Source organism: Phyllopteryx taeniolatus, chromosome 14 (assembly GCF_024500385.1).
Source record: "Phyllopteryx taeniolatus isolate TA_2022b chromosome 14, UOR_Ptae_1.2, whole genome shotgun sequence".
NCBI lineage: Eukaryota > Metazoa > Chordata > Actinopteri > Syngnathiformes > Syngnathidae > Phyllopteryx > Phyllopteryx taeniolatus.
The window spans coordinates 20,580,833-20,604,472 of record NC_084515.1 but is presented as its reverse complement, the minus strand read 5'-3'; the positions used below and the strand labels follow the sequence as shown (position 1 = coordinate 20,604,472).

General features: G+C 44.2%; 1 protein-coding gene across 16 annotated transcripts in view; it reads left to right on the top strand.

Moving 5' to 3' along the window:
* tnk2b (tyrosine kinase, non-receptor, 2b) overlaps window positions 1–22,783 on the top strand; it is a 42,120-nt gene extending 19,337 nt beyond the window's left edge. For 2 of the 16 annotated variants that reach the window (XM_061796661.1, XM_061796652.1), the window contains exons 3-21: window positions 3,512–3,689; window positions 3,938–4,008; window positions 4,146–4,223; window positions 6,051–6,320; window positions 6,417–6,569; window positions 8,865–9,028; window positions 9,937–10,056; window positions 10,215–10,341; window positions 10,521–10,667; window positions 11,405–11,499; window positions 11,802–11,996; window positions 12,116–12,207; window positions 13,088–13,198; window positions 13,392–13,825; window positions 15,131–16,204; window positions 17,415–17,510; window positions 18,915–19,045; window positions 19,474–19,547; window positions 19,980–22,783. In XM_061796661.1, the coding sequence (XP_061652645.1) occupies window positions 3,527–3,689; window positions 3,938–4,008; window positions 4,146–4,223; window positions 6,051–6,320; window positions 6,417–6,569; window positions 8,865–9,028; window positions 9,937–10,056; window positions 10,215–10,341; window positions 10,521–10,667; window positions 11,405–11,499; window positions 11,802–11,996; window positions 12,116–12,207; window positions 13,088–13,198; window positions 13,392–13,825; window positions 15,131–16,204; window positions 17,415–17,510; window positions 18,915–19,045; window positions 19,474–19,528 (3,576 nt within the window). In that variant the 5' untranslated portion in view covers window positions 3,512–3,526 and the 3' untranslated portion in view covers window positions 19,529–19,547; window positions 19,980–22,783. Of the gene's footprint in view, window positions 1–679; window positions 1,356–3,511; window positions 3,690–3,937; window positions 4,009–4,145; window positions 4,224–6,050; window positions 6,321–6,416; window positions 6,689–8,864; window positions 9,029–9,936; window positions 10,057–10,214; window positions 10,342–10,520; window positions 10,668–11,404; window positions 11,500–11,801; window positions 11,997–12,115; window positions 12,208–13,087; window positions 13,199–13,391; window positions 13,826–15,130; window positions 16,205–17,414; window positions 17,511–18,914; window positions 19,046–19,473; window positions 19,548–19,979 lie in introns of those variants that run through there. The other 14 variants (XM_061796654.1, XM_061796653.1, XM_061796663.1 and 11 more) reach the window with 14 other exon arrangements.
* The last annotated feature ends 857 nt before the right edge of the window (window positions 22,784–23,640 follow it).

Sequence of the window (23,640 nt, the reverse complement as noted above, 5' to 3'; positions counted from 1 at the left end):
TCATTTGGGGGAATAAGAAAGCTTGAGAAAGGACCGCAGATTGGGGAGAGCCCACTTCCAGGATGATCAGGCTGCAATGGATGACATTTATCACATAGTCAGTCTGGTGCTGTACAACGTTCATTAAGATGGCATAAGAGTCCATTTAAAGAAAAAAGGTGCCACAGGATAGACTCCTTCGGTGATCCTGCCTCAGGACCTGGCCCGGTCGGTCAGAGCACAATCCTCCATGGCAACGAGTCCGGGGGAAGTGGTCCACCTCAAATCTCGTCCCAGTTGGTCGATGCAGAACCCAAACAGGAACAGCCTCATGTTCGGTCAACGTCTGTCCGAGCAGGAGACAAGGGGGGAGGAGATACGACAAGCGGTAGTAAAGGTTCCGGTACAGTAATATATTAGTGTACTATGTGTGTCAAAATCGATGTCCAAAAGTACCATAAAGTCAAATCCAGTCTGAGCACAAAGAAATGTGCTCCATGTTCTATTTTAAGATAAGGAGGTAGTAGAACGGGAGTTGTGGTGGTATGTTGATGGAATATGTCTGGAGCTACATGAGAAGGGCCAAATAAGAGCAGACTTATTGCATCACAGGAAAGAGGGCGTGTTCTCTCTGAAGCCATCCAGTCACTCATCTCCATTGCACTGTTAAAAAATGAAACCACAGACTCTGGACTGGCTGCACATCTCCAGTTTGTGCTGTCTGGCTTCCTTGAGGGCGGTTGAACAAGGGAGAAGTATGGCCTATTTTTAGCCCCACGCTGGATGGAAGAATGAAAAGGCAAACAGACAGAAGCTCCGCATGCAGTCAGACGGCGAGTGAGAGAGAGTCTGAGAGACTTGAAGAGAGGGAGGAGTGATTCATTTGTGAAGTTCTGCAACATTTGGATCACTGGCTCCTGACTGTGTGGGGAGAACACATGTCAGGACTGTTTAGAGAGGACTTTTTAGGCAGGGCTGTTTGTTTTTGTTTTTATCTGTTTAGCTTTACGGACTCTTGTCTTTTTTTGGACACGGAGGTGCCTCTCTGCCTGTGTGAGTGAGTCAAAGCTAAAGAACGGACTTTCAGACGGATTGGCATGCTATGGAATGTTGTAGATTTGTACACAGGTTCGTAAGACGCCATTTGCCCCCCTCCTGGCTTCAAAGCTCCAGATCTGGATCCAGGGAGTTGGTCTACCCATTCCTTCAGACACTGGGATGCTCTGAATGGGAGCAGAGTGGTTCCGTTATCAAGCCGATATCGCAGAGCACATTTTTGGGCTCCTCCACTCATAAGGACTGAGGAATTCAGGATGCGACGCTTTGAGAAGCTGAGAAAGGCATTGCCCTTTCTGGCACACTTTCACGTATATCGAGTAAGTTTGTTTGGCTTCAGTAGTGCGAAAGGATTGTGTGTATGTGGTTGCAGCTGGACCATGGCTGTCCTCTGGGAGAGTTGTTATTGCAGCAGGATGTCAGAGGAGAATTGAGCTGATATAGCTCAAGAGTTAGGCCTTTGATACCTCTGTGTTTGCGTGCGTCTGTGTGAGAATGTGTGCGTTTCCCCACCACCATGAGGAATGAGAGACGCTATATTTGTTGCTGTCATGTGCTGTGCTTCTCGAAGTCTCCATCCTTAGGAAGTTATCAAAATTTGTTTTCGAGCTGTACATCTATAAATATATTTGGGAGAGCAGGCAAATGGCCTGTACTGATGGTGTAGTGGTGCAGTCTTCTGACTTTGGTGCAGGCCGCGTAGGTTTGGTGAAAGGTTGTGTCTCTGAACGTGACCTGCGACTGACTGGCGACCACTCCAGGGTGTAGTCCACCTTCTGCCCGAAGTCAGCTCGGATAGGCTTCAGCTCCTTGCGACCCTGAACAGGATAAGCGGTATGGATAATGGATTGATGGCTGGATGGCATGTGAACAAATTCATTAAGTTGACCAAAACAGCAACAAATTGATTTATGGTTGGGATCACCTGAATAACCAGTTTTATTAATCAATTAATTAAGAATAAACCATACTTTGAGGCAATTTTGGCACAATGGCGTGCACTACTTTGCTGCAACCAGCAGAGGCGCTATTGATTTTGTCTCCAACAGTTTGAGAGACATGGAGTCCACGATCGGAAGCTGAGCTACAGTGCATCCGTTCAATCTGCGGTGTACGCATTTGCGCGCTGACTGTCAGCGTTCAACATGTTATGCCTGTGAATTTATTTCGGTAGTTTTATTTGGGTGAAAAAGTCTTTCGGGAAATGGCAGTCAAAATTTTGGCGCATCACTAAAATGATACCAAGTAAATAGTTAGCCTGACTCCTTACAGCTCAGATGTGACACTGCTGTGCAAAGAGGCCAGAGAGGAAACAGAGTTGCAACTTCTTTACTGTGTGGTCAACTAACACATACGTGTTGCCCACGTAGGACGGCAAGGACGCTCGTGCGAAATGCTTTTCAGTGGAATATTTTATGCATGTGTATACATTATCAGCAGCTTGAAAATCCTTTTTCACCCCCGGAAATTTATACAATATACACTATTTAGCTGATAGCTAACGTATATAAATATTCATTCTAACCTTCTTCCACAAATTATAACCTATTCTGCTAAAAATTAAATGGACAAGTCCCTGGAAATAATACATACCCTGTGGGGTTGTCACTTGTAAGTAGGGATGGGCGAGTACCGACACAAGCCTTATTTCGAGGTATCAGGTACTCGTGAAGGCTGCCAATCCACCGATACCTAAGGGAAACAAATCTGACCTCTGGCAAGTCCTCCACGCAAGCAGATGGCGCTACACTGAAAGAGGTCTTTTTTCACATTTCGAATGCCCCTACTTGTAAGTACAGTATTTGCACATCATAACTTCTGGGCCGGTTGTACTCTATGGGACTACAAGTCTATCACAGGTTTTTATTTTTTGTATGTGATCCAGCAGAACACTATTATATCTGTATGTAAAAATATTATTGGGATATTTTCTTTATGATGTACTCTCGTTGTAGTGAGAACAAAATTATTACCTCTACGGCCTTTACGGCCTTTTGATCTATTTAGACATTTATGCATATTGACCGGATATCTGTGAAGGTATGCTTATTTGAGAGTATGATAGTATGAGGAAAATCCACCCATCCGTACATTCCTGCAAATGTTTATTCATCGCGGCCAAGGGCAACTTTTGGGCAGCGATGCCTGTTTTGTTTACTTTTGTACTGTGGACTGCACACTGAGGTCACCATTGCACATCATGCACTACCAGCGCTGGTGCCCACGTAATTGTCACTGAAGTTTCTTATTCATTTTGTATGTTATCATCATCATGTTTTGTCTACTGTGAAACTCTCATTTTTCTGGAAATTTTTTATTTTTTTTAACTTACATTTGGATGTACAGAAATTACTCAAGCACATCTACCAGTATTTGTTTGAATGTTGGTTCCAATTTTGTTGTTGTTGTGAATTATATTTTAAACGTTGTAGAAAAACAAAATAATGAGCAGTTTCCTGTGTTTGTTTTCTTGCAGAAACTGGGCAATAATATGCAGTGTGAGGAAGGCACAGAATGGCTTCAGGAGCTGCTGGTAGAAGTGCAGTTGCAGCAGTACTTCCTGCGAATCAGAGATGACCTCAATGTCACACGGCTCTCCCATTTTGACTACGTCAAGAATGAAGACCTGGAGAAGATTGGCATGGGTCGACCTGGTGAGAAACTGGCTGCTCTCAGAGGGTTTTGTGCATTTGTGCATGTATTGTCTCTTAACTGAGAGTAAGTCTTAAATCTGGGGTCGTATTTAAGGGTTGTTCAAGCAATCTGTAGGAGTTTTTTTTTTATTTGTTTGACTCTAACTGTAGTGTTTAGTAATGGTCTCATTTGTGTTTCACTGTTGCCTTTCAGAATTGGTCTGATATATTTTATTCTCTTGATTTTATAAAAAAAAAAAAAAAAAAAGGACAGCGACGACTGTTGGAGGCTGTAAAGAGGAGGAAAGCGATGTGCAAGCGCAAGTCCTGGATGTGCAAGGTGGACACCCGCACACCTCACCTTTATTGCTTGTGGTTGTTTAACAAATACATGAGAAGAGGACCTTAAAAAAATCGTTTTTGCAATATTGAGGGGGAAGAAAAGTCACCATTAGATGATTTTCCCAAATCTTTCAGCCCTACTGCTTTCTCTATGGTCAACGCCACCTGCCTGTCAGACCTCTACTGCAAACTTCCATCTTGCTGCTGTTCGCTGTTAAGTTGGCTGCCTACTTCTCCGTTAACATGGTACCTTAGAAGGAGCAGGGCATTTGGGAAGCATCTTAGGCTGTTAGAGAGAGAGCAAAACAAATAACAAAAACGTGCAGCTGGGCGCCAATAGGTGAGTTTTTCAGCTATTTCTCTAGAAAAATGTGGCGGATGGGGGGGGGGTTATTGGACTGTGTACACCAACACAGAGCCACCGTGACTTTGTGTCATGTGCATGTGATTGCCTGCACGACTTAGTGTGTGATTATACACTGAACACAGACATTATTAAAACAGCTGCCCATTTTCTTCCTTGGTACTTTTCAAGTTCTGCTTGGTCATCGCCATAATATTTTCAGTGTTGAGCCTCCTATTAGAAATTACACCGTGTCACTGTGGTGTTTTTAAAAAGGTTACAGCATTACGTCATGTCTGGTACGGTGTGAAAGTGACACCGTACACCTCCTGCTACTGTTTATATTTGGTCAGTCAAACATGTTAGGCACCAGTGATTCATTGGCACATCTTTATTTCTAATTATCCAATTTCTGTGTCCTGAAATTTGATGGCCAACTCATTATCCTGTAAAATTTGTGTTTGGAATGGGGAATATGTTATTTCTGAGAGAGACATCTGTTTGTAATGTATCTGACGTGGGTGTGAGGCCATAGCTGTGAGATTTAAATGTGAATGCTAGGTAAATGAGATATATATATATATATATATATATTTTTTTTTACCCAAGTGCTATGGTACAGCAATGGTAGCTTTCATGAATTCCTCATGGCACCTCTAAACAGAGAGCGTCTGCTCAGCATGCGCATTGTACAAGAGCAAGTTTAGGGGAACTAAAAACTCTCACGCATGCTCATATTCATCTGACTTAATGTAATAGCGCTTGGCCTGATGAAGCACTTCCTGGCAGCTAAGTCATTTCCTGTCGAGTCCTGCATGATCGGTGCCCGTCTGTGCATAAGCTGCAGCATTTGCGTAGTTACTCTCACTGACTGCAGATTTGGTCAAAAACGTAGCTAAACAAAAGATCAGTTGTGTATTCATTATTCACCTCGTGTGCTTGTATGAAGTCCACTTTTTAAAAAAATGTTATGTACACACATGAAATTGTCGGTAGTGGTACCCTACTGTTTAAGAAAGAAAAAGCCCCCAATGGTCACTCAAAAAAGTTGAAACTGACCAACGTAATATAAATAGACATTCGCTGAAAATTAGCAAGTGAGAGTACCTTGAAATGAATATCCATCCGTCCGTTTTCTGAACCGTTTCTCCTCACGCGGGTCGCGGGTGTGCTGGCGCCGATCTCAGCTGACTTTTCAGCGGGAGACGGGCTACACCCTGAACTGGTCGCCAGGACACAAACAACCTTTCGCACTCACGTTCACACCTGCGGACAATTTAGTCTTCAATGAACTTACCATGAATGTTTTTGGAATGTGGGAGGAAACCAGAGTACCCAAAGAAAACCCACTCAGTCACAGGGGGAACATGCAAACTCCACACAGGCGAGGGTGGATTTGAACCCGCAACCTCACAACTGTGAGGCAGATGTGCTCACCAGTCAGCAAGCGTGCCGCCTTGAAATTAATGTTTTCTCGCAAACCTTTTGAGGCAATCAAATGATTTCGGTTTAAAGTCCCTGCAGTTGCTTTGTCACGGCCCCCTTCGCCATTCACCCGAATCGCAGGAATTTTCCGAATGCAGAAGTAGGTTGTGCATATACCACATTGATTATCGTGTACTTTTTCCTTGTGCTTGTTTCTTTGTTTTTAGATTTCCAGATTGACTTAGTTCTTCTCTCCGTTTATTTCGCTCTAGGTGTTTAGCGGTAAGCGTCCAGACGGGCTAGACTTTCCCACGCAGGGCCAGCCCACTTCCTCCTTCCGTAAAGTGTCTCCCACACGTCCCCTGGGCTTGCCGGACGGGGTCCTGGCCTCACAGCCCGCTGGAGAGGTTCCTCTCGATGACCAACAGCAGGCCCTGACTTGCCTCATCACAGAGAAGGACCTGACTCTCTTCGAGAAGCTCGGAGATGGATCTTTTGGCGTTGTGAAGAGAGGAGAGTGGCTGACTCCCGCAGGAAAGATGGTGAGCAGACTTTTGGTTTCTGCGTTGCAGTATGCATGCACCACAATGTTTGTTTGGGGAAGCTGTACTGGTGTACATCATCGTCCTACTTTCCAGATTAATGTAGCTGTAAAGTGCTTGAAGACAGATGTGCTCAGCCAGCCTGACGCTCTGGAGGATTTCATCTGTGAGGTCAACGCCATGCACTCGCTGGATCACCAGAACCTCATTCGCCTCTACGGTGTGGTGCTCACACACCCAATGAAGATGGTAGTGCGCACACAGAATGGCACCCACAGAGGGAGGACTATGCAAATGTGTGCAGTAATCCCTCGCTATGTTGCGGTTCACTTATTGCAGATTCCGTGCATCGCAGATCTTATTTATAGGTCAGTGTAGTCCAGTTACTCACCTGCACATCTCCAATACCGTTAGCTTTATCGGCTATATGATTTGAATGTGGTGGCATTGACTCCCCATAAGGTCAACCGGGGTCCTATTCTTAGCAGAAAATGAAACCCTACTGAGTAATCTCAAGTCGTACATTTGGTAAGTCGCCGAATTGCTTAAGGATACAAAGAACATGACCGCAAAGCTGCAGTCAAGAGTTTTATGAAATCATTTCACAAATACCAACCTTAGCCTGACAAATCGCTAATGCACACACTCATAACAACAGGAACAAATGAGAGTAAAGAGCACCGTTTAGCTTGATTTTCTACTACAGTGCTTTAAAAACATCACCGCAATGAATTCTGGGTTCCAATAATACTTTTCGCTGACTACACTGCCAGCACCGCCGCGGTGAGGAATGCAGGAGACAGGCCTGTTCACACCACGTCCGCCTGGGCTCAAGCAGAGAACACCTGCCTTAAATAGCCATGTGCTTGTGTAGAGGTTGCGGACGGTAGGGGTGTCACTATCCGATCTTGAGATCGGAAATCGGCCCGAAAAAAAGAGAATCGGATCGGAGTGGCTATAAAATCTCCGATTTCCGCACTCTTCTAGAAACAGTCCATTCCATGCTTCGCTCCAGCAGCGCCTGGACGGCATGCAGAGCCCACGTGAACACAACAACGGGGTGCTAAGGCGCTAACGTAGCAAGGAGGAAGAGTGACTGTTGCTGGCTTAAAAGTTGTTTATTGACACTCCAGTTAAAGTTTATTATGAAACTAAACTCGCGTGACAAAGGAGTTACGCCTATTTAATGTTCAAATACTTCAGACTTTTTCTTTCTTCGTTTTTGTTCACACAAATTGCTAGCTTAACGCTAACATGCGGTGAATGAAAAACCCCATTGACGAGCTAACAAAAAATAGCATTGAACCCGAAGTTCTTGTATCTCTTAAAATAATGAATATTGGTACGCGAATGCTGTAGAAACGCATACAAACAGGCAATATAACAATACACTCTGACGTATATTCTTCAAACTCTGTGAAAAATGAGTTATATCAACAATAGTCGATCGAGACTGCTAAGCACCTGGAGCCTTGACCCGCCTAAATATTGTCAATAAAACTAAATCCCAGTTGCATCAAGAAATTCAAAACTGGATTGCCACACATGCGGCGAAAGCAAATGATGTTCCCAGGATATGCTGACAGTAAAAATACATAAATAATAATAACTGAATTGAACTTGAATTATTTTGCACTTTAAAAGTAGAAGTTGTTTATTATTGATTGAGGTTATTTTTCATGGTTTTCTAATAAAAAATGTTATTTAGTCTATTCAAATGTAGACTGCTTATTTTTAAGTTAGGCAGTGGTTCTGTTGCAATTAAAATATTTTATTGAATTTTTATTTTACATTCTTTTGACTTTATGTAACCCATTGGTTAATAATGAATGGGTTATTTTCTTCCCCCACCCCATACCTACTGTTGCTGATTATTGTTCTCGAGTAATATCACTTGATCAAGCCTTTTCTAACATTCCGTACTACAAAATCGGATCGGAAGTGAAAAAGTTGGATTGGGACATCCCTCGTGGATTGCGCCCTCAAAATACCCGTACCTGTCTAAAGTATCACATATCACCATTGAATTGGATATATGAAACTTTACATAATAGTACAAGTAATAATTGTTCACTACTGAGCGGATGTCGGTCATTGCGGGCAGTTTCTGGGACGTTAATAAACGAGGGTTTACTTTCGACACGTTTACTTGTGTGCCTACGTACGTGTCAGACTGTCCGCGAATATGCGCATGACCTTACAGTCCGTTCTAATCTGCTTTGGCATCTGAATGCCTTTGTGTGAGAGTGATGAGAGGATGGAGGAAAGCAGGGAAAAGCAGGAAGGGAGGAGAGCAAGTGTACTCGGGGCCAAAATAGCCGCTGGCATTTCTGCCTTTTCAACACCGTGCTACCTTCCAGTGCCAAATAGTTAGTGAGCTATGTCATTACTTACAGCCTTCCTGTTTTTGTCACGTTACTTTGTCAAAGTAAGCTCCCGTTCTCTCCTTTCTGTTCATGTCGTTGGTCTACATTTGAACTGACTTTGCTCCTCCGTCAGCCATTCATCCCTCTCTCTTGGTCTCTCCGCCTCCACGCGCCGTAGGTGACGGAGCTCGCGCCACTAGGTTCTCTGCTGGAGCGCTTGCGCTGCGTGCGTCCACAGGGCCCCGTGTCGATCCACACTCTGTGTCAGTATGCTGTGCAGGTGGCCTGCGGCATGGCCTATCTGGAGCAGAGGCGCTTCATCCACCGGGATCTGGCCGCCAGGTTTGCACCTGAAACATTCAGTCATGAGCTTATAACATGGCTCCAAATATTTTGAGCTGGTGTTCATCCACTGTGTACTTGATTGCTCGTATTTTCCCTTGAAAATGTTTTGATGGCATGTTACGTTATTTTATGGATATGGACCTTCCTTCCTTCCTTCTGCTCCACCCAGACTTTTATAGGCCATTACAGGGTAACTTGGCCCACAGGCTAAATGAGTCACTTCCTGGCTGCTATATTTAGTGGTCTTGCCCAAATTCAGCCAATTAAAAAACCTCATTAGACACTGCTAATTTTCCCAGAATAATTTACACATACAGATCATCATTTTGCTCGTATTGGTATATTATGGCATAGTTAATTATATGTGTCATTATGTCATAGCAGACAGGTGTGCCATGGTTAACACTTTTATTTCTTGTACATTCTAAAATGAGCAATGAATGTGTGCTTAGGACTGTTCTGGGTGGGGGGACTGTTTTTTCCAAGTAAAAAAATCATACTAACTAGCTACTGAAATATTGTTAGATATGCAGAATGCAACTTTTGCAATGCACCACTGAGAAAATTCATTGACTCCATCGTAACCGGACTGGTTTGTTTGTCTTGGAAGAATCTCACAAAGATGACGCTCTGTAAAAATGCCAACTTCAGCACGATCGTGTACAACGCGCCAACACATTTTGAATCGGTGATGAAAATAATTGCACACTCTGCGTGCGGCCTGAGAACAGTCCAGTTGCGATCGATTCAATGGCCTGAGAATGAAATGACCTGGATGAATGAGAATATTTACAGGCACCAATGAGCAAATAAATGTTCACAATTCTGTAGCACTTTATGTTGCACCTTTTTTTTGTGAGTTAAAAGTCACAGTTATGGGGTTAAAATGTGACTTGGCTCTTCAGAAACGTCCTGCTGGCATCAGCTCACAGAGTGAAGATCGGCGATTTTGGCCTGATGAGGGCACTGCCGAACAATCATGAGCATTACGTCATGCAGGAACACCGGAAGGTCCCCTTTGCGTGGTGAGTGGACAACAATAGTCTGAGCTTATGACTTTTGAGAGTTGGACTGATCTGATTTGTTAGACATCTAATAATTCAAACTTTATTTAGTGTAGTTGTTTTCCCTAATCCGGATCTGTGTGCATTCCGTTGGAAAGAAGTTGTTGTCCGTCCTACAGGTGCGCGCCTGAGAGTCTGAAGACCAGGACCTTCTCTCATGCTACTGACACGTGGATGTTTGGCGTGACGCTATGGGAGATGTTCACACATGGCCAGGAGCCTTGGTTAGGCCTTAATGGGAGCCAGGTAGTTCATGCTTCTAGCAACAATTCAGTGAAGTACTGAATAGCATAATGAGAATATGTCTTCGAAAAATGCTGTTCTTTCATCATATCAATGAATCGAGTGTGTATCAAAAGTACCCACTACATAAATACCGCAAGGCATTTGCATATTTCATCAAGAAAGTTTTGTTTTCTCTCCAGATCCTGCATAAGATTGATAAAGAAAGTGAACGTCTCCCTAAGCCAGAAGACTGTCCGCAGGATAGTTACAATGTCATGTTGCAGTGCTGGGCACCGAAATCGGAGGACAGACCAACTTTTGTTGCCCTACGGGAGTTCTTGCTGGAGGTAAAATGGCAGAAACATTGCTTATATTCATAAGGGAATCAATACAATCAACCGTACTTGAGAGAAGTAATGGAAATGTCAATCTTGGTGACTCTGATTGCATCAATTTACCTTCAACGACATCTAGTGGACATTTCTTGAAGTAACTGTTAAAATATTTACAGAAGAGTGCAGACCTCTCTGCACAAGAACTTTTTCCCAGGAAACAAAACGCTGAACGGCTCAAATAATAGGGTCCAACTAAAAGGTGGAAAATGCAATAATGGTAACATCAAAATATTTATTAAAAGAAGGACAAATTACAGATTTGATGTAGAGATGCATCGGAATTAGTTGATATAGGATTTCCCGCGTAAGATGTAGTCACCAATTGTGCAATTTGGATCAGACAATAACAACTGTCATTATAGTTTTTTGTCATTTCTCCCCTAAATGTCCCATTTTAATGATTGGATCATCATCCCTATTTATTTTTTATACAACTCATGCAAGTTTGGACTCACCAGAATGTAGTAAAAAAAAAAAAAAGGCTAGTCACAAAGTGGAATAAACACAAACGAACCAATGAATGACGTTTCCTCCCTCTTATGAAGATTTTAAACATATAACGAATGACTAGACCCACACAAATACAAAGTCTGCTCGGTGGACAAAACTTCCATGGTAAACATTTTACAGTGCGATGCTCCCGTTCGGTGAGGCCCGACACCTGACGGTGGCGCTAACGTGTGTTTCAGAGCATGCCGACGGACATGTGTGCGCTGCAGGACTTCCATGAGCAAGATAAGCTCCTGATCCAGCTTGATGATGTCATCACAATCTTTGAGGGCAGGTGAGAGCTATTGTGTGCGTGTGCGCATGCAGGTTGTTCCATGCGTTGGAGGCAAGTGGTTGTTGAGTGTTAGGTGCAAATTTATTCAGAGGTTAAATCTGTCATTGGTTATCATACAGCTTGAATGTATTTATTTATCTTTGTCATGAATTAATGTTAGTTCTTCTGGCATCACACAGACACGCCCCGCTTCCCACTTGGGGAAACCCAAAAATTGTGGAATGTGAATAAAACAAAACAAAAAGAAATGCAACAGCAGAGAGCCTGTTATGTTTCATTGTAATTATTTCTTAATATTTCAGAGCCGAGAACTATTGGTGGCGAGGTCAAAATAAACGTACCCTCCAGGTGGGGCAGTTTCCCAGGCACGTGGTGACATCGGTGGCGGGTTTGTCAGCTCACGACATCAGCCGACCACTCAAGAACAGCTTCATCCACACCGGTCATGGAGATGCCAACCCTCATCGCAGCTGGGGCTTCCCGGACAGGATCGATGAGTAAAGATGATGCCGCTGTGACACTTTTACCAGTAGATGGCAGGAGCTGCTTGCAATCGGAGGGCATTGCCCAAGTAACGCCCCCCCCCCCCCCCCCCCTCCCGCTCCTTCTCTACCAGTTTGTATCTTGGGAATCCCATGGATCCTCCTGATGTTCTCGGTTTGGACCTCAGTGGAGCTCGGCCCACTCGGCTACCGGGGCGAGCAAAAAGTGAGTCAATGAAAACATGTCATAGCGGGAAATTTCTGAATGGTCATTTGTCTCTTTTTGAATGGATCTTTTTTTTCCCCATTTTAAATAGATGTCCCTGATGTCCAATTATGCTGTTTTACTTGGACGCTGTTGTTGTTTTTAAATTGATTTACCAGTATAATCACTTTGTACTAATTCTATAAATTAATTTTATTATGAGGGCAGCACGATAAGCGGTAGTAGTTCCGCCGTCAGCCGCACAGTCGCGAGGTCCCCTGCTCGCGTGGGTTTTCCCCGGGTAGTCCGGCTTCCTTCCCCGTGGCGAAAACAGGCACGCTAGGTTAACTGAAGATTCTAAATTGTCTGTAGGTGTGATTGTGAAATGGTTGTTCTGCAATTGGCCGGCAACCAGGTCAGGGTGTACGTACCCCGTCTGTCGCCTCCAGTCAGCTGGGAGCAGTAGAGAAAAAAGATGGAGTCTGGCCTAATAAACGACACTACGACTAATGTTTGTTTTGACATCAGGCTCAGCTCGGTTAGGTACGTAGCTTCTCTGATCGCAAATGCTCAATGTGAACTGTTTGTCTGGCTCCATAACAGTGCGCAAACTTGACCAGAAAAGTTACTTGTGATGAAAATGTTCATGTACACTCCAGTGGCGTTTTGTTCAATTCCTACAGCGCGCAGATATTTCCTGTGCCCTTTTATTCATATTCACGTCTGTGTGTCCTGTCAGGTTGCTCCTTTTCATTCCAATCATAAATATTCTTTTGCTTTGCTTTGAAATTCTCCTGACAAATCTTTCTTTCCTGACTCGCTCGTCTTTTCGGATCCCCTCACCGTCCCCCGCCCCCCCCTTTTCATTCTTTGCACTACGGTGTGTCTACTTTGTTTCCAGAAGAGCCTCCTCAACCAGCGATGGTAATCCAGAGTAAGTCTGCTTTTTCTCAGCAGCTCCTCACCCATTGCTCCTGCCCTCTCTGTTCCCTTCTAGCTCCACTCTTCAAAGGTACACCTCATGTATTTTTTCTCATTTGTTTGTTGCGCAGTGACTCTGCCATTGCCTTTATTTTCCATTCCGTAACATCATTGTTTCTCTATTTCCCCAACATCGAACCCTGCTATCAAGTGGCCTTGCTGTGGTGTGAACTCCCTCTCCCGTCTCCCAAAAGTAATGACTGATTTTGCACGTTTCTCCTTAGAGCCTTGTTACGATCCTGTGCATCAGGACGACGACTTGACATCTGCAGCATTGATGAGACTGTCACTTAGGAAAGCAAGCGCTGTCAAAGGCCTCAAACTTCGACCCACGGCCTGGGTCTCTTCTTCAAAACAGGGTAGTGACAAGACTTCGGAGTCAAGCCACTACCCCTGGAGAGAAATGTCCCTCATTGACTTTGGGGAGGAGCTTCCCCCGCCCACACCCTCCCCGTCACTTGCGGGGGAAATCCCAATCCCCTGTCTCGCAAAGCTGGTTTTGGGAGCAGAGAATCTCTTGGACCGGACACCGCCTCAGAGTCCCTCCAGGTCGTTGCCCCGCCCACTTCACCCCACACCCGTAGTGGACTGGGATGCGCGACCCTTACCGCGACCCCCGGTGTATGACGACGTAGCCCAAGATGAAGACGATATGGAGGTGCGGTAGGAAAATGTCATGTCAGAATGATGATGATAACAGCCTTTTTTTTTTTTTTTTTTTTAAATGAGAACCATAGCAGAAAGTCTGGCAATAAGCCGCTTTAGCCTTTGACACAGAGCACGAGTGCAATTCCGACTTGGTGACGGTGTGAATGTTACGTCTGGATACACTTCTCCCTGAAAGGATATTGGGATGTCGGCTGAAATTTCAGGATGAACCTAAAATGCACTATAACCTTTACAGGTGAACTTATTTTTGACTTTCTCTAAATGTTTGACTGCGCATGTTCAATGTTTTTTGTGCTTTTTGTAGAAGTTGCCGACCTCCGTAAAATTCACAGCAGGTGTTTGACCCGTGAAGCAACCAGGGTCAATTAGAATTTGGTTATGTAAACAGTCGTCGCCGTCGTTGTCGTGCTGTCCACATTTTGAGACCAAGGAGACAACTAACAACTGATCAACAGCACGCGCTTTAAACAGGACGGCCGCCGTGGCCACTGAGCTTAGAACGTCACAGACTGTAATCAGCCAAGTTCCAACATAGATACGGAGAGACTGGAAGCGTCACAGAAAGGCATGGAACTGGACGTCCTTGGATATTGATCTGTTGATTCATGGATTAATTTTGCTGTTCAGTTCCTCGTTGAGAATAGCAAATTGTGCAAAAAAATGACTGAGTGTGACGTGTGTTCAAATGTTTAGAGAAAGTTGAATTGAATTCACCTGTAAAAGTTGTAGTGCGTTTTACGTTCTTTTTGCGAGTAGTGAAGGTTTAGTCCAGCGCGTAGTGTGCCTTTTGCCGACTGTAAGTTTGGTCAGCAAGCGGTATAGAAAATAAATGGACTCGAGAGCGCCGACCCAGCAGTCAGCCATTCCATTTTACACAGTTGCCAATTTCCTCACCCCATTCATCCCTCTGCAGTTGTGTTTCTACAGCAACCCAGAAAAAAAGTGAATGGAACACCACATTCCTTTTGGCAATTGTCAGGAGCTGTGCCCTTATTGACTTAGCTGCGGGTAGGAGGCTCTAAAGGACTGCCTGTTGAAGGAATCTCAGCCGCTGCCTGATCGCTGCTGAGGTGCCCCCGAGAAATAAACGAATCCCCAACTGCTCAGTGTTGTGCAGCTGCCTTGCTTAAACTCTCTCTTAATGCATGCAGTGCTGCGGATCAATTTCTTGATGCATTTTTTTACGGGGTGTTTATTGGAGTCTGTCTCGGTAATATGTGTAGGAAGTAGACCAATGAGTGTCAAGCTTAAGTTTTCAATACATGCTGTATATACATCATGTTTTTGCTCACAGGTGAGTTCCATCAATGGCATGGAGCTGCAGCACAGTGAGGAGCAGAAGGAAGTCCATTTTCCAGAGGAGGACAACGCATCCGCGCAGAAGGTGGAGGGCCTCGAAGATAACCTCTTCCTCCCCAGCAAGCACAGCCAGGGCCCGACTACCTCATTTTCCCAGTCTGCAGAAATATTCCAGGAACTCCAGCAAGAGTGCATGAGGAGGCTCAATGTGCCGACAGGTCAGAGTTCAGCCGCGTGTCTGCGGGCGCACCTCCCCTCCTCTGAGGACAAACCCCAGATCCCTCCTCGTGTCCCCATTCCCCCTCGCCCAATTAAAAGGGGCGACTATTCATCCGCTCGCCGCTCCGGGGACCTCTCGCTGTCCCCGACCCCGGCCGACGTCGCAGAGGACATTTCCAGCTCAGAGCGGGACCGCCCGCCGCAGATCCCTCCGAGGGAACCTTTGTCGCAGCCTGGCTCCAGGACTCCCAGCCCCAAGGGCCCGGAGGTGGGCTCCCCGCAGCCCGCCGTCTGCTCTGCCAGTCCCACCCCCCTTACCGCCTGCCCCTCTGCGCACGCCCAAAGCTCCTACCTCTCCACCTCTCCCGGTATATTCATGCCCACTACGCACAGCTTTGCCTCTGATCCCAAATACGCTGCACCCAAAGTGATCCAGGCGCCGGGCAAGGAGTTTGCAAGCAAGGGCCCCTGCATCCTCCCCATAGTCCGTGACGGGCGAAAAGTCAGCAACACTCACTATTACCTTCTGCCAGAGCGGCCGCCCTACCTCGACAAATGCGGCCGCTTCTTCAGGGAGGCCGAGAGCCTGAGCGTCAGCGGTGCGGAGGACGGACGGCACGTACGGCGGGCGAACACCGCTACGGTTCGACCCATGGTGCTCGGCGCTTTGCAGGGGGAGCTGAAGGCCAATTTCTCCACCAACAGTAATGGCAGTCCTGCACCACTGATAGGACCGAAGCCATCAGTTAGTCCCGCCGCTACTTGTGCAGAAGGTTTGACAGCGACGGCAGGCACCGCTTCCTGTCCCAGGACGGACGGATTCGGAAACTCAGCTGACAGAGTCAAAGTGGTAATGCTATTAAACATTTGCTTTCTTGCCATTGAAAACGCTTGACTAAAAATATTCGTGTACGGTACATCATTTAGGAAGAACATTCAAATAAGTGGTCTGCAAATCATTTTCTCTTTATTGGAACACAGTTCAGGATAACTTTACCCATGGGGATGTTCTTCAATGCTCCATGCCATTTTATTTTGGACATAAAATACAAATAAAACACACTTTACCAGCACACTGTTGGGTGTGGGAGGGGCCTATGTTGAGTTTGCTCAGGGAGGGCGCCGTATAACTTACAACTAATACTTTTGACTCATCGAAAATATATACGTATTACAAAATATTAGCCACAGCTCTCTCAGGGCAAGTGTGATGCAATACAGTTGTACATCACTGCAAACAATATTGTGAATGAATTCCTCAATCGATCAAACCCCAACATTATCTTTGTAAAGGGAAAATACTTCATTTGATACAGTTGTAGTACAGTGCTGTATCTTCTTAATAGTGTGTAAGTAATCATGATGATGATGTAGTTGGTTGGTGCATGTTGCATTGGCAGACGTTCAATACGTTATAGTACAATAATGTTCTACGTACTTGGAATGAGATGTCGACTGACTCCCTTAACAGCGAGAGTGTAATGTTTATTTCAAGCGTGTCCACGTCCGCCGGTTGTCCTTATGCAACAGCCTCCCCCTTTTGTGAATTGATATTTGTCTCACTTTAGGGATGAAAAATCACAAATGTTCAGTTGTCATAGCTGATCAGCGTTCAACGATGAACACAATAGAGTGGACCCTCGCACACCTGCGGATTCACCTCTTCTGGGTTCAAATTGTTTTTCCAATTTCAAATCTGTTTTTTTCTTCTGGTGGTTTTTTTTCTTTTTTGAGGCGGAACCAACGCCCGAAACGCTTATTGGTGGTTTATCCCCAATTACTTATTCAAGAATAGTTTTTTTTTCAATGCAATTGTAATGGGCATTTTCTACCGATTTTCACTGTTTGTGGTCCGCCCCGAGATTAGCGGGGGTCCACTGAGCTCTATTTATAATGTAATACTATATTACAGTCGTAAGAATTTTGTGTCCCAACAACAGACTTTATTCATTGCCAGTCGATTATTGTATGACATTTTTTTTTTGTGTGTAAAAAGTGTCTTGATGTAATAGATGAATTGGACATTCCTCATTGTTGATTTGACTTCTTTTGCCCGTCAGGTGCAGGCGGCAGTTCACGGTGTGACGATGGAGGAGTGCCAATGTGCACTTCGCAACCACAACTGGAACATTCAGAAAGCTGTGCATTACCTCAAGGTGAGAATTACTTTTCGTATGCTGTGAAGAAAGCTCATTTTATGAAAAAAAAGAAGCTATTTGCTGAAATTGTTCATCATCCTCTGATCCCACAATAATCAAAAATAATAAAGAGAACTCATTTGAATTTTCCAATCGTCGCACAGAATTCTACTAGAATTTCCTGACCTCCATCAAAAAACAAGATCATTGTTTTAGCAGTAGTTGTTTGACTTTTACTAGCTCTCTTTTCTAAATTGTCCTTTTCCTTACATGCAGATTCAGTCACTACCTTTCTGCGACATTCACCAGACCACAATAGCGACCATCTGCATTATTTTGTGTCATAATACGAGGAGTGTGTCCCAATATGTCCTTGAAAGTGAATGATTCCCGCTTCCGTCAGTATCTTTTTGATCAACAGCGTGGCCCCCATCGTTCGTTCTATTTCATGTTTTGCTCTCCATCAGTTCACACGATTGGTATTGTTAACATTTTACACATAAATTATTGGTCATATGTATGAAGTCCGGGACGGTGGACAAACCGGTTAGCGCATCTGCCTCACAGATTAAAAACACGCATTAATTGGAGATTCTAAATTGCCCGTAAGAGTGAATGTGAATGTGAGTGCGAATGGTTGTTTGTTTCTATGTGCCCTGCGATTGGCTGGCGACCAGTTCGGGGTGTGCGCCGCCTTTCGCCCGAGGATGGCTGGGATGGACTCCACCACGCCCGCGCCCCGCGTGACGATAAACGGAACGGAACATGAATGAATGTATGAAGTCAAAGTTCCCACATCAAAAACCACGATTTCAAACTTTTGAACAACCCCAAGTAGTCCATTGCCGAGTCGCGGCAATCTATCAAAATGGAGGCCCCACGCAAGAGACATTTGCGGTGCAGTGAGCGAGCTGGAAAATGCTTTGCTGCTCCGCAGAGATCCAGTTTGGTGCATTCCAGGTCAACTCTTGCGCCATTCTGGGTAATAACATTTTTATGTACAGCATCTACTGTAACTGCAAACGGGTAGTCGTTGAAACTTGATCAAGCTTTGTTGATCCTTCAGGGAAAATCAGTCCATTGCGACCGTGATGAACAGGTTGTAAACATTTCTGCTGCTCTGCGACTGCTGTGCAGCTTACTTACAGTGCGGTTCATGAAAGGTATGTGTGGATAGCAGAGGACTCGAAGGAGCACTTAAATGGTTCCTAATAATAACCGGCAGAACGTTTGGAAGATGAAGAAAAAGGCCGTCCTGAGGTTTCGGTTTCAATCGAAATGGCCGTGTATTTGGACTACGAGCAGCTTTCAAATGTGCTTGTGAGGGCCGCAAGCAAAAAAAATATTTCCGTTACGTCCTACAATAGAAAGCATCCTCCAATTTCTGCTTTGAGTCGTAATCAACGGTTTGTTTGCTCGTAGGTGGAGCAGTTGTTTTGTTTGGGTCTGAGGAGCGGGCCCGAGTGTCGAAAGCTGCTGGAGATGTGCGACTGGAACCTGGAGGTGGCCAGCACGCAGATGCTGAGTGACTATGGCTCCACAACGCAGCAGCGGTACCGCTCACTTTGTTCGTTGCATGCGTGTTCAGTATTTCGAATGACGTTCGGTATCTCCGCTCAAGCCAGGTGTGTGAATACAGAGAGAAAATGACCCTAGAAGACTCGACAATTTGCTGTTTTTGTGCACTGGCCAGTACTGTGTTGTACTGTGTTGACACTATCTTGTGGTATCTCAGGCTTTTGCTATTTGTGGCTAGGCTCGGGCCCGACCGCCCGGGAGAGCAGCACTGCGCTTTCTTAGTGGCATTTAGTGCGCACGGTGACATCGTGCGCCGGCGTCGGGCCTCGTTTAAGGAATTTGTTCGTAATTCCTTGAAATGTACTTTTTCAAGAAGATTTTGCCATCTGTAAAAACAGGTTGCAGTTTAATAGTCTACTTTTGAACCACGATGGTCGTTGCTCATGTTGTTGTTTACATACAGGCAAAAATTGCAGCGGTCCGAACCTCCCAGACACGCTAGCTGGCTACCACCGTGACGGACGGGTACTAAAGCAGGTAAGGGGGACTGAAAGCCACAGATCACTTGCTTGCCTGCGACAAATCTGAAGTCATGCTTTTTTTTTTTTTTTTTAATTCAATTATGATTATTGCTCTTCCATTTATTTGTTCCTTCTTTTGAAATTGTAGGCCCTAACCCGCAGGACTGGAGTGTAATAATATTGGCCAGCACATCAAATAAGTCCTAAACATCCGTGCACATTATTGTATTTTGTACTTTGGTGATTATTTATTGTCAAATAAGTTTTTAAAAGCACATGTAGAAAAAATTTCAAATGTGTTCCAAATGTGTTGTTATCTTAAAATGTTTGTGCTGTATCAAGCGTTTCTTGGTCAAGGTGATATGATTTCTATTGAAGTGAGTTTTGGATTGCGCATTTAATTTCAGTATTTTTTCCAATCTAATTCCAAACTTTTATGTATTTGCAGGCTGTAAGAGAAAACCTCTCCGACTGCAAGAGAACTTCATCATCAATCCAAACATTTCTGGACCATCCTGTGTGACCCTTCAGACTGCGGCTGCCGTTTGAAAGAACACATCACTGAAATAGCACAAAATACGACCTTCTCATGGGGAGGGGGCCGGGGGGCGGGGGGGAGACTGCTCCACTTAAGAATTTTTATGACTCGTCCAAAGCAGACATGATAACAATCCCACTTTTCTGACACTGTTAGGTTCGTGCGTGAGATCCTTGCGTGGCCAACTTGTCAGACTCTGTTATTGGTGCTGCAATTACTCGAGGGATATACTCTGGTCTTTTCTTCAAGTTGTTAAAAAGTCCATTTGGAAGGGAATGTGAAATGTGATGATGAATTGGACAGCATAAATACACAGAAGCACCTTCCTCAAACCTTAGAGGTCTTCAAAAAGTGCAATTTGTTGAGTCTCAATTGAACTGGAAAAGTCAAAAGTGACTGCCTGCGTGGGTCACATGCCAACCTCCTCCTCCACTGGATACGCATTGGCACTTACAAGCAATTTGGTCTGGGACCAAATTGCAAAGAGTCAAACTGTACCTCTCAATTGTCGGATATGTGTTTGTGTGTGCGTAGCGTTGTAAAATGGCACGGGGGGGCATCATTATGAACACTGGCTGCTGAACTTCTGCACAGCAAAGTAAAATTGAGCACACAAAAAAAAAAAAAAAAAAAACACCACCTCAAAACAAAGAGCTTAACTCTGCAGCCAGGAGGACACTTTCATATAGCTGCACTGGTTTCAGTTCCAAGTTGAGAATCGGTGGCCCACGTGGTCAAAGACTTCTCTTCTTATATTGAGCTGATTCGAAAGCTTTTGATCTGCCAAGTCTCACGGAACTGCACACCAAATAATAGCAGCTAATAATGGCAACGTAGTCATTTATGCCCTCGCATTGCTTCAAGCTACAGCTGGTACAGTTCATATAAAAAAAGTACGCAACCTTGCTCAGAGGCCAGGTTTTTGTGATTAGAAAAAACGAAGACAAATCACTTGAAAAACGTTTTCACTGTTAATGTGAACTATAACCTGTACAACTCAATAATAATAATAATTTAAAAAATATATATATATATTTGAAAGGGGAAGTAAAAATAAACAACTGAGGTAATGTGATTGTAAAAGTGTGCACACCCTCTTCTAAGTTTCCAAGGCATTAAATATAACATGGTGAAACACAGAGAGGACAGTCATCATCGAGTGGAAAAAATCTAGACGTTGCCACCGACACCTGGACGTCCCCTCAAAATTGATGGGAAAATGAGAAGCAAACTGGTCAGGAAAGCTGGCACCACTGAAGGAATTTCTGGCAAGTACTGGCTGCGTTTCGTCCATGTGACAACAATCAAGCGCTTTCTTCATGTGGCCGGGCTATGGGCGAGGGTGACAAAAAAAAAAACTTGAAATCTGCATGTGGCAAAATGTGTTATGGTCTGAGGAAACCAATGCTGAACGTTTTGGCCATTGTTCCAAAATGTACTTAACACTCCTCATCACCAAAAGAATACCAAACCTACCAAGTATTGGTATCAGGCCAGTACTTGCGTCAAAAATTCTCACATCAACTCCTCCTCGCCAATAGTTGGCGCAACCCTGACGGTTTGCCGAGACGAGCAATTTAAGGTATTTGGGGTTATTCAGAGGTACTTCAAATGCTGGCAGGTGTGTGCTGACTCCTTTTTAACATGAACTTGAATATGATTGGTTAATTCTGAACATAGCCACAGCCCCACTTATGAGAGGGTGTGCATACTTGTGCAAGAACTTTATCAGTTGTGCTGCACAAAGTTTTGAAAGGATTTATCTTGGTCTCATGGCATTTGAATAGGGGTGTGTAGACTTTTTATATCTACTGTTTATTCTGTCTGTTTGTTTTTGGGCTATCATAAAGTTATATGACGAAAGCTCAGATTTATTTTTCAATCCAATCCCTCAACGATGAGTTATCAATATGGAACTCAGTCAACATGCTCAATATTTGGGCCTTTTGTTCAAAGAGAAAAGGAAATAAAAGACATTCCAGAATACTCTAGGCTCTTAAAATTCATGTGGTCAACAAAACCCAAACAATAAGCCTGCGTTCTCCTTCCCCAAAGAGACGGCTTGCCGTCTATCAAAAATAATCATTGGGAAATGTGTGCGTTGACACGTAGCGTCTTTGCAGATGCACTGGCGACCAGGCTTAAAGATGTCTTCAGGACATATTTCATGGGATGTGCTTCTTTTGGATGACAAGCGTCATTTGAAGACATTCTCCGGCGTGCAATCAGGCTGCTGTAAAAAAGTGTCCCGTGTGTGTGCGCGTTGGTGTCATGAACAGAGATCCGGCGGACGCTTGGGGGAAAAAAATGTTCAGTGTCAAACGTTTGGAGTGGCGAGTTTGCCCGTTTTGCAAAGGACGACGTTTTGCTCACAAATTTCTCAGCGGCCTGACATTTGTATGACGGCGAGATTGCGCGTCTTTGAGTTTGTGGATCTGTTCGACGGAACCTTGTGGCAGGATCATCGCCACCAAACCACGCGGTTGTTTGCCATCTCTACAATCTTGTGCATATCTTTTCAATTGTTGTTCCTAAATCGAAATCTCCTCATTTGTACTTGCATGGATTTGCTCCCCGCTTTTACTCTGTTTCAACTGAACAGACAGTTTTGGGTTTTCCTCCTTGGAAATGTTCATGGGAGTTAATGCTGCTGAGTGTATGAATGTATTATTATTAGTAGTATTTTGACTAAAGTATTAATTATTTCCTCCCCACCCTGGTTTCTGAATCTTTGCCTCATTTCCTTCCTCGGAGTCATCTTTGATCTGCGTGGAACATGAATTTGCTACTTAATTGGTATATCACGCTCCCTGGATTATGGTTTTTTTAGTAAATCCCACATTTCACTCCCAAATCCGACTCATGGAGCTAATTATTAAAATGAGTCAACGGCACAGCTGATGATCCCTGACGGTGTTAAATGGCGCTGCAGTTAGTCTAATAATAAGCAAGATTAAGAGCAGCTTGAAACAAACAGGTGAACATTCGACACGACACAATTCTTTACTAAAAACATTAGTTTTTCAATTTATTTGCTGACTTTATTATTGGAATTCATTAAAAAATGAGCCACGAGTTCTTTTTATAAGCTTTTTCTGAATTTCTATCATTTTAAACTGCAAGGATGTTTGAGCTTCGTTATGACAAACTCTTGCGTAAACATGCTCTCAAAAGTAGAGTATCTGGTATCTCTTCTCTCCAGTATTGTGACAAAGTCAAGAAAATAACTTTTTAATGGTTTGCCCACGCATCAAGTGCGAAATTCAACAGCAAAGTAAAGTTGGCCAATGGAGGTTTGCACGCGGAGGGATGACGTCACGCTTGAGCGTCTCCAGTGGCGGCGTAAAAAGTCAACATTTATGTTGCTCGGGATTGTTTTTTTTTGTGTGGAAAATTAGTCTCAGTTAGTTTGCTGGAAAAGGCGCTAAACGTAGAGTGCAACACGTGAACATTATGTGCTTTAATTCTTAATCAGAATGTTAGATGCCTTTTATTAAGACACATGGGAACAGTAAAAAAAATCAAATAAAAATGAAAGCACAATATGTCTCCTTTAAGTTCTTTTCTTGGC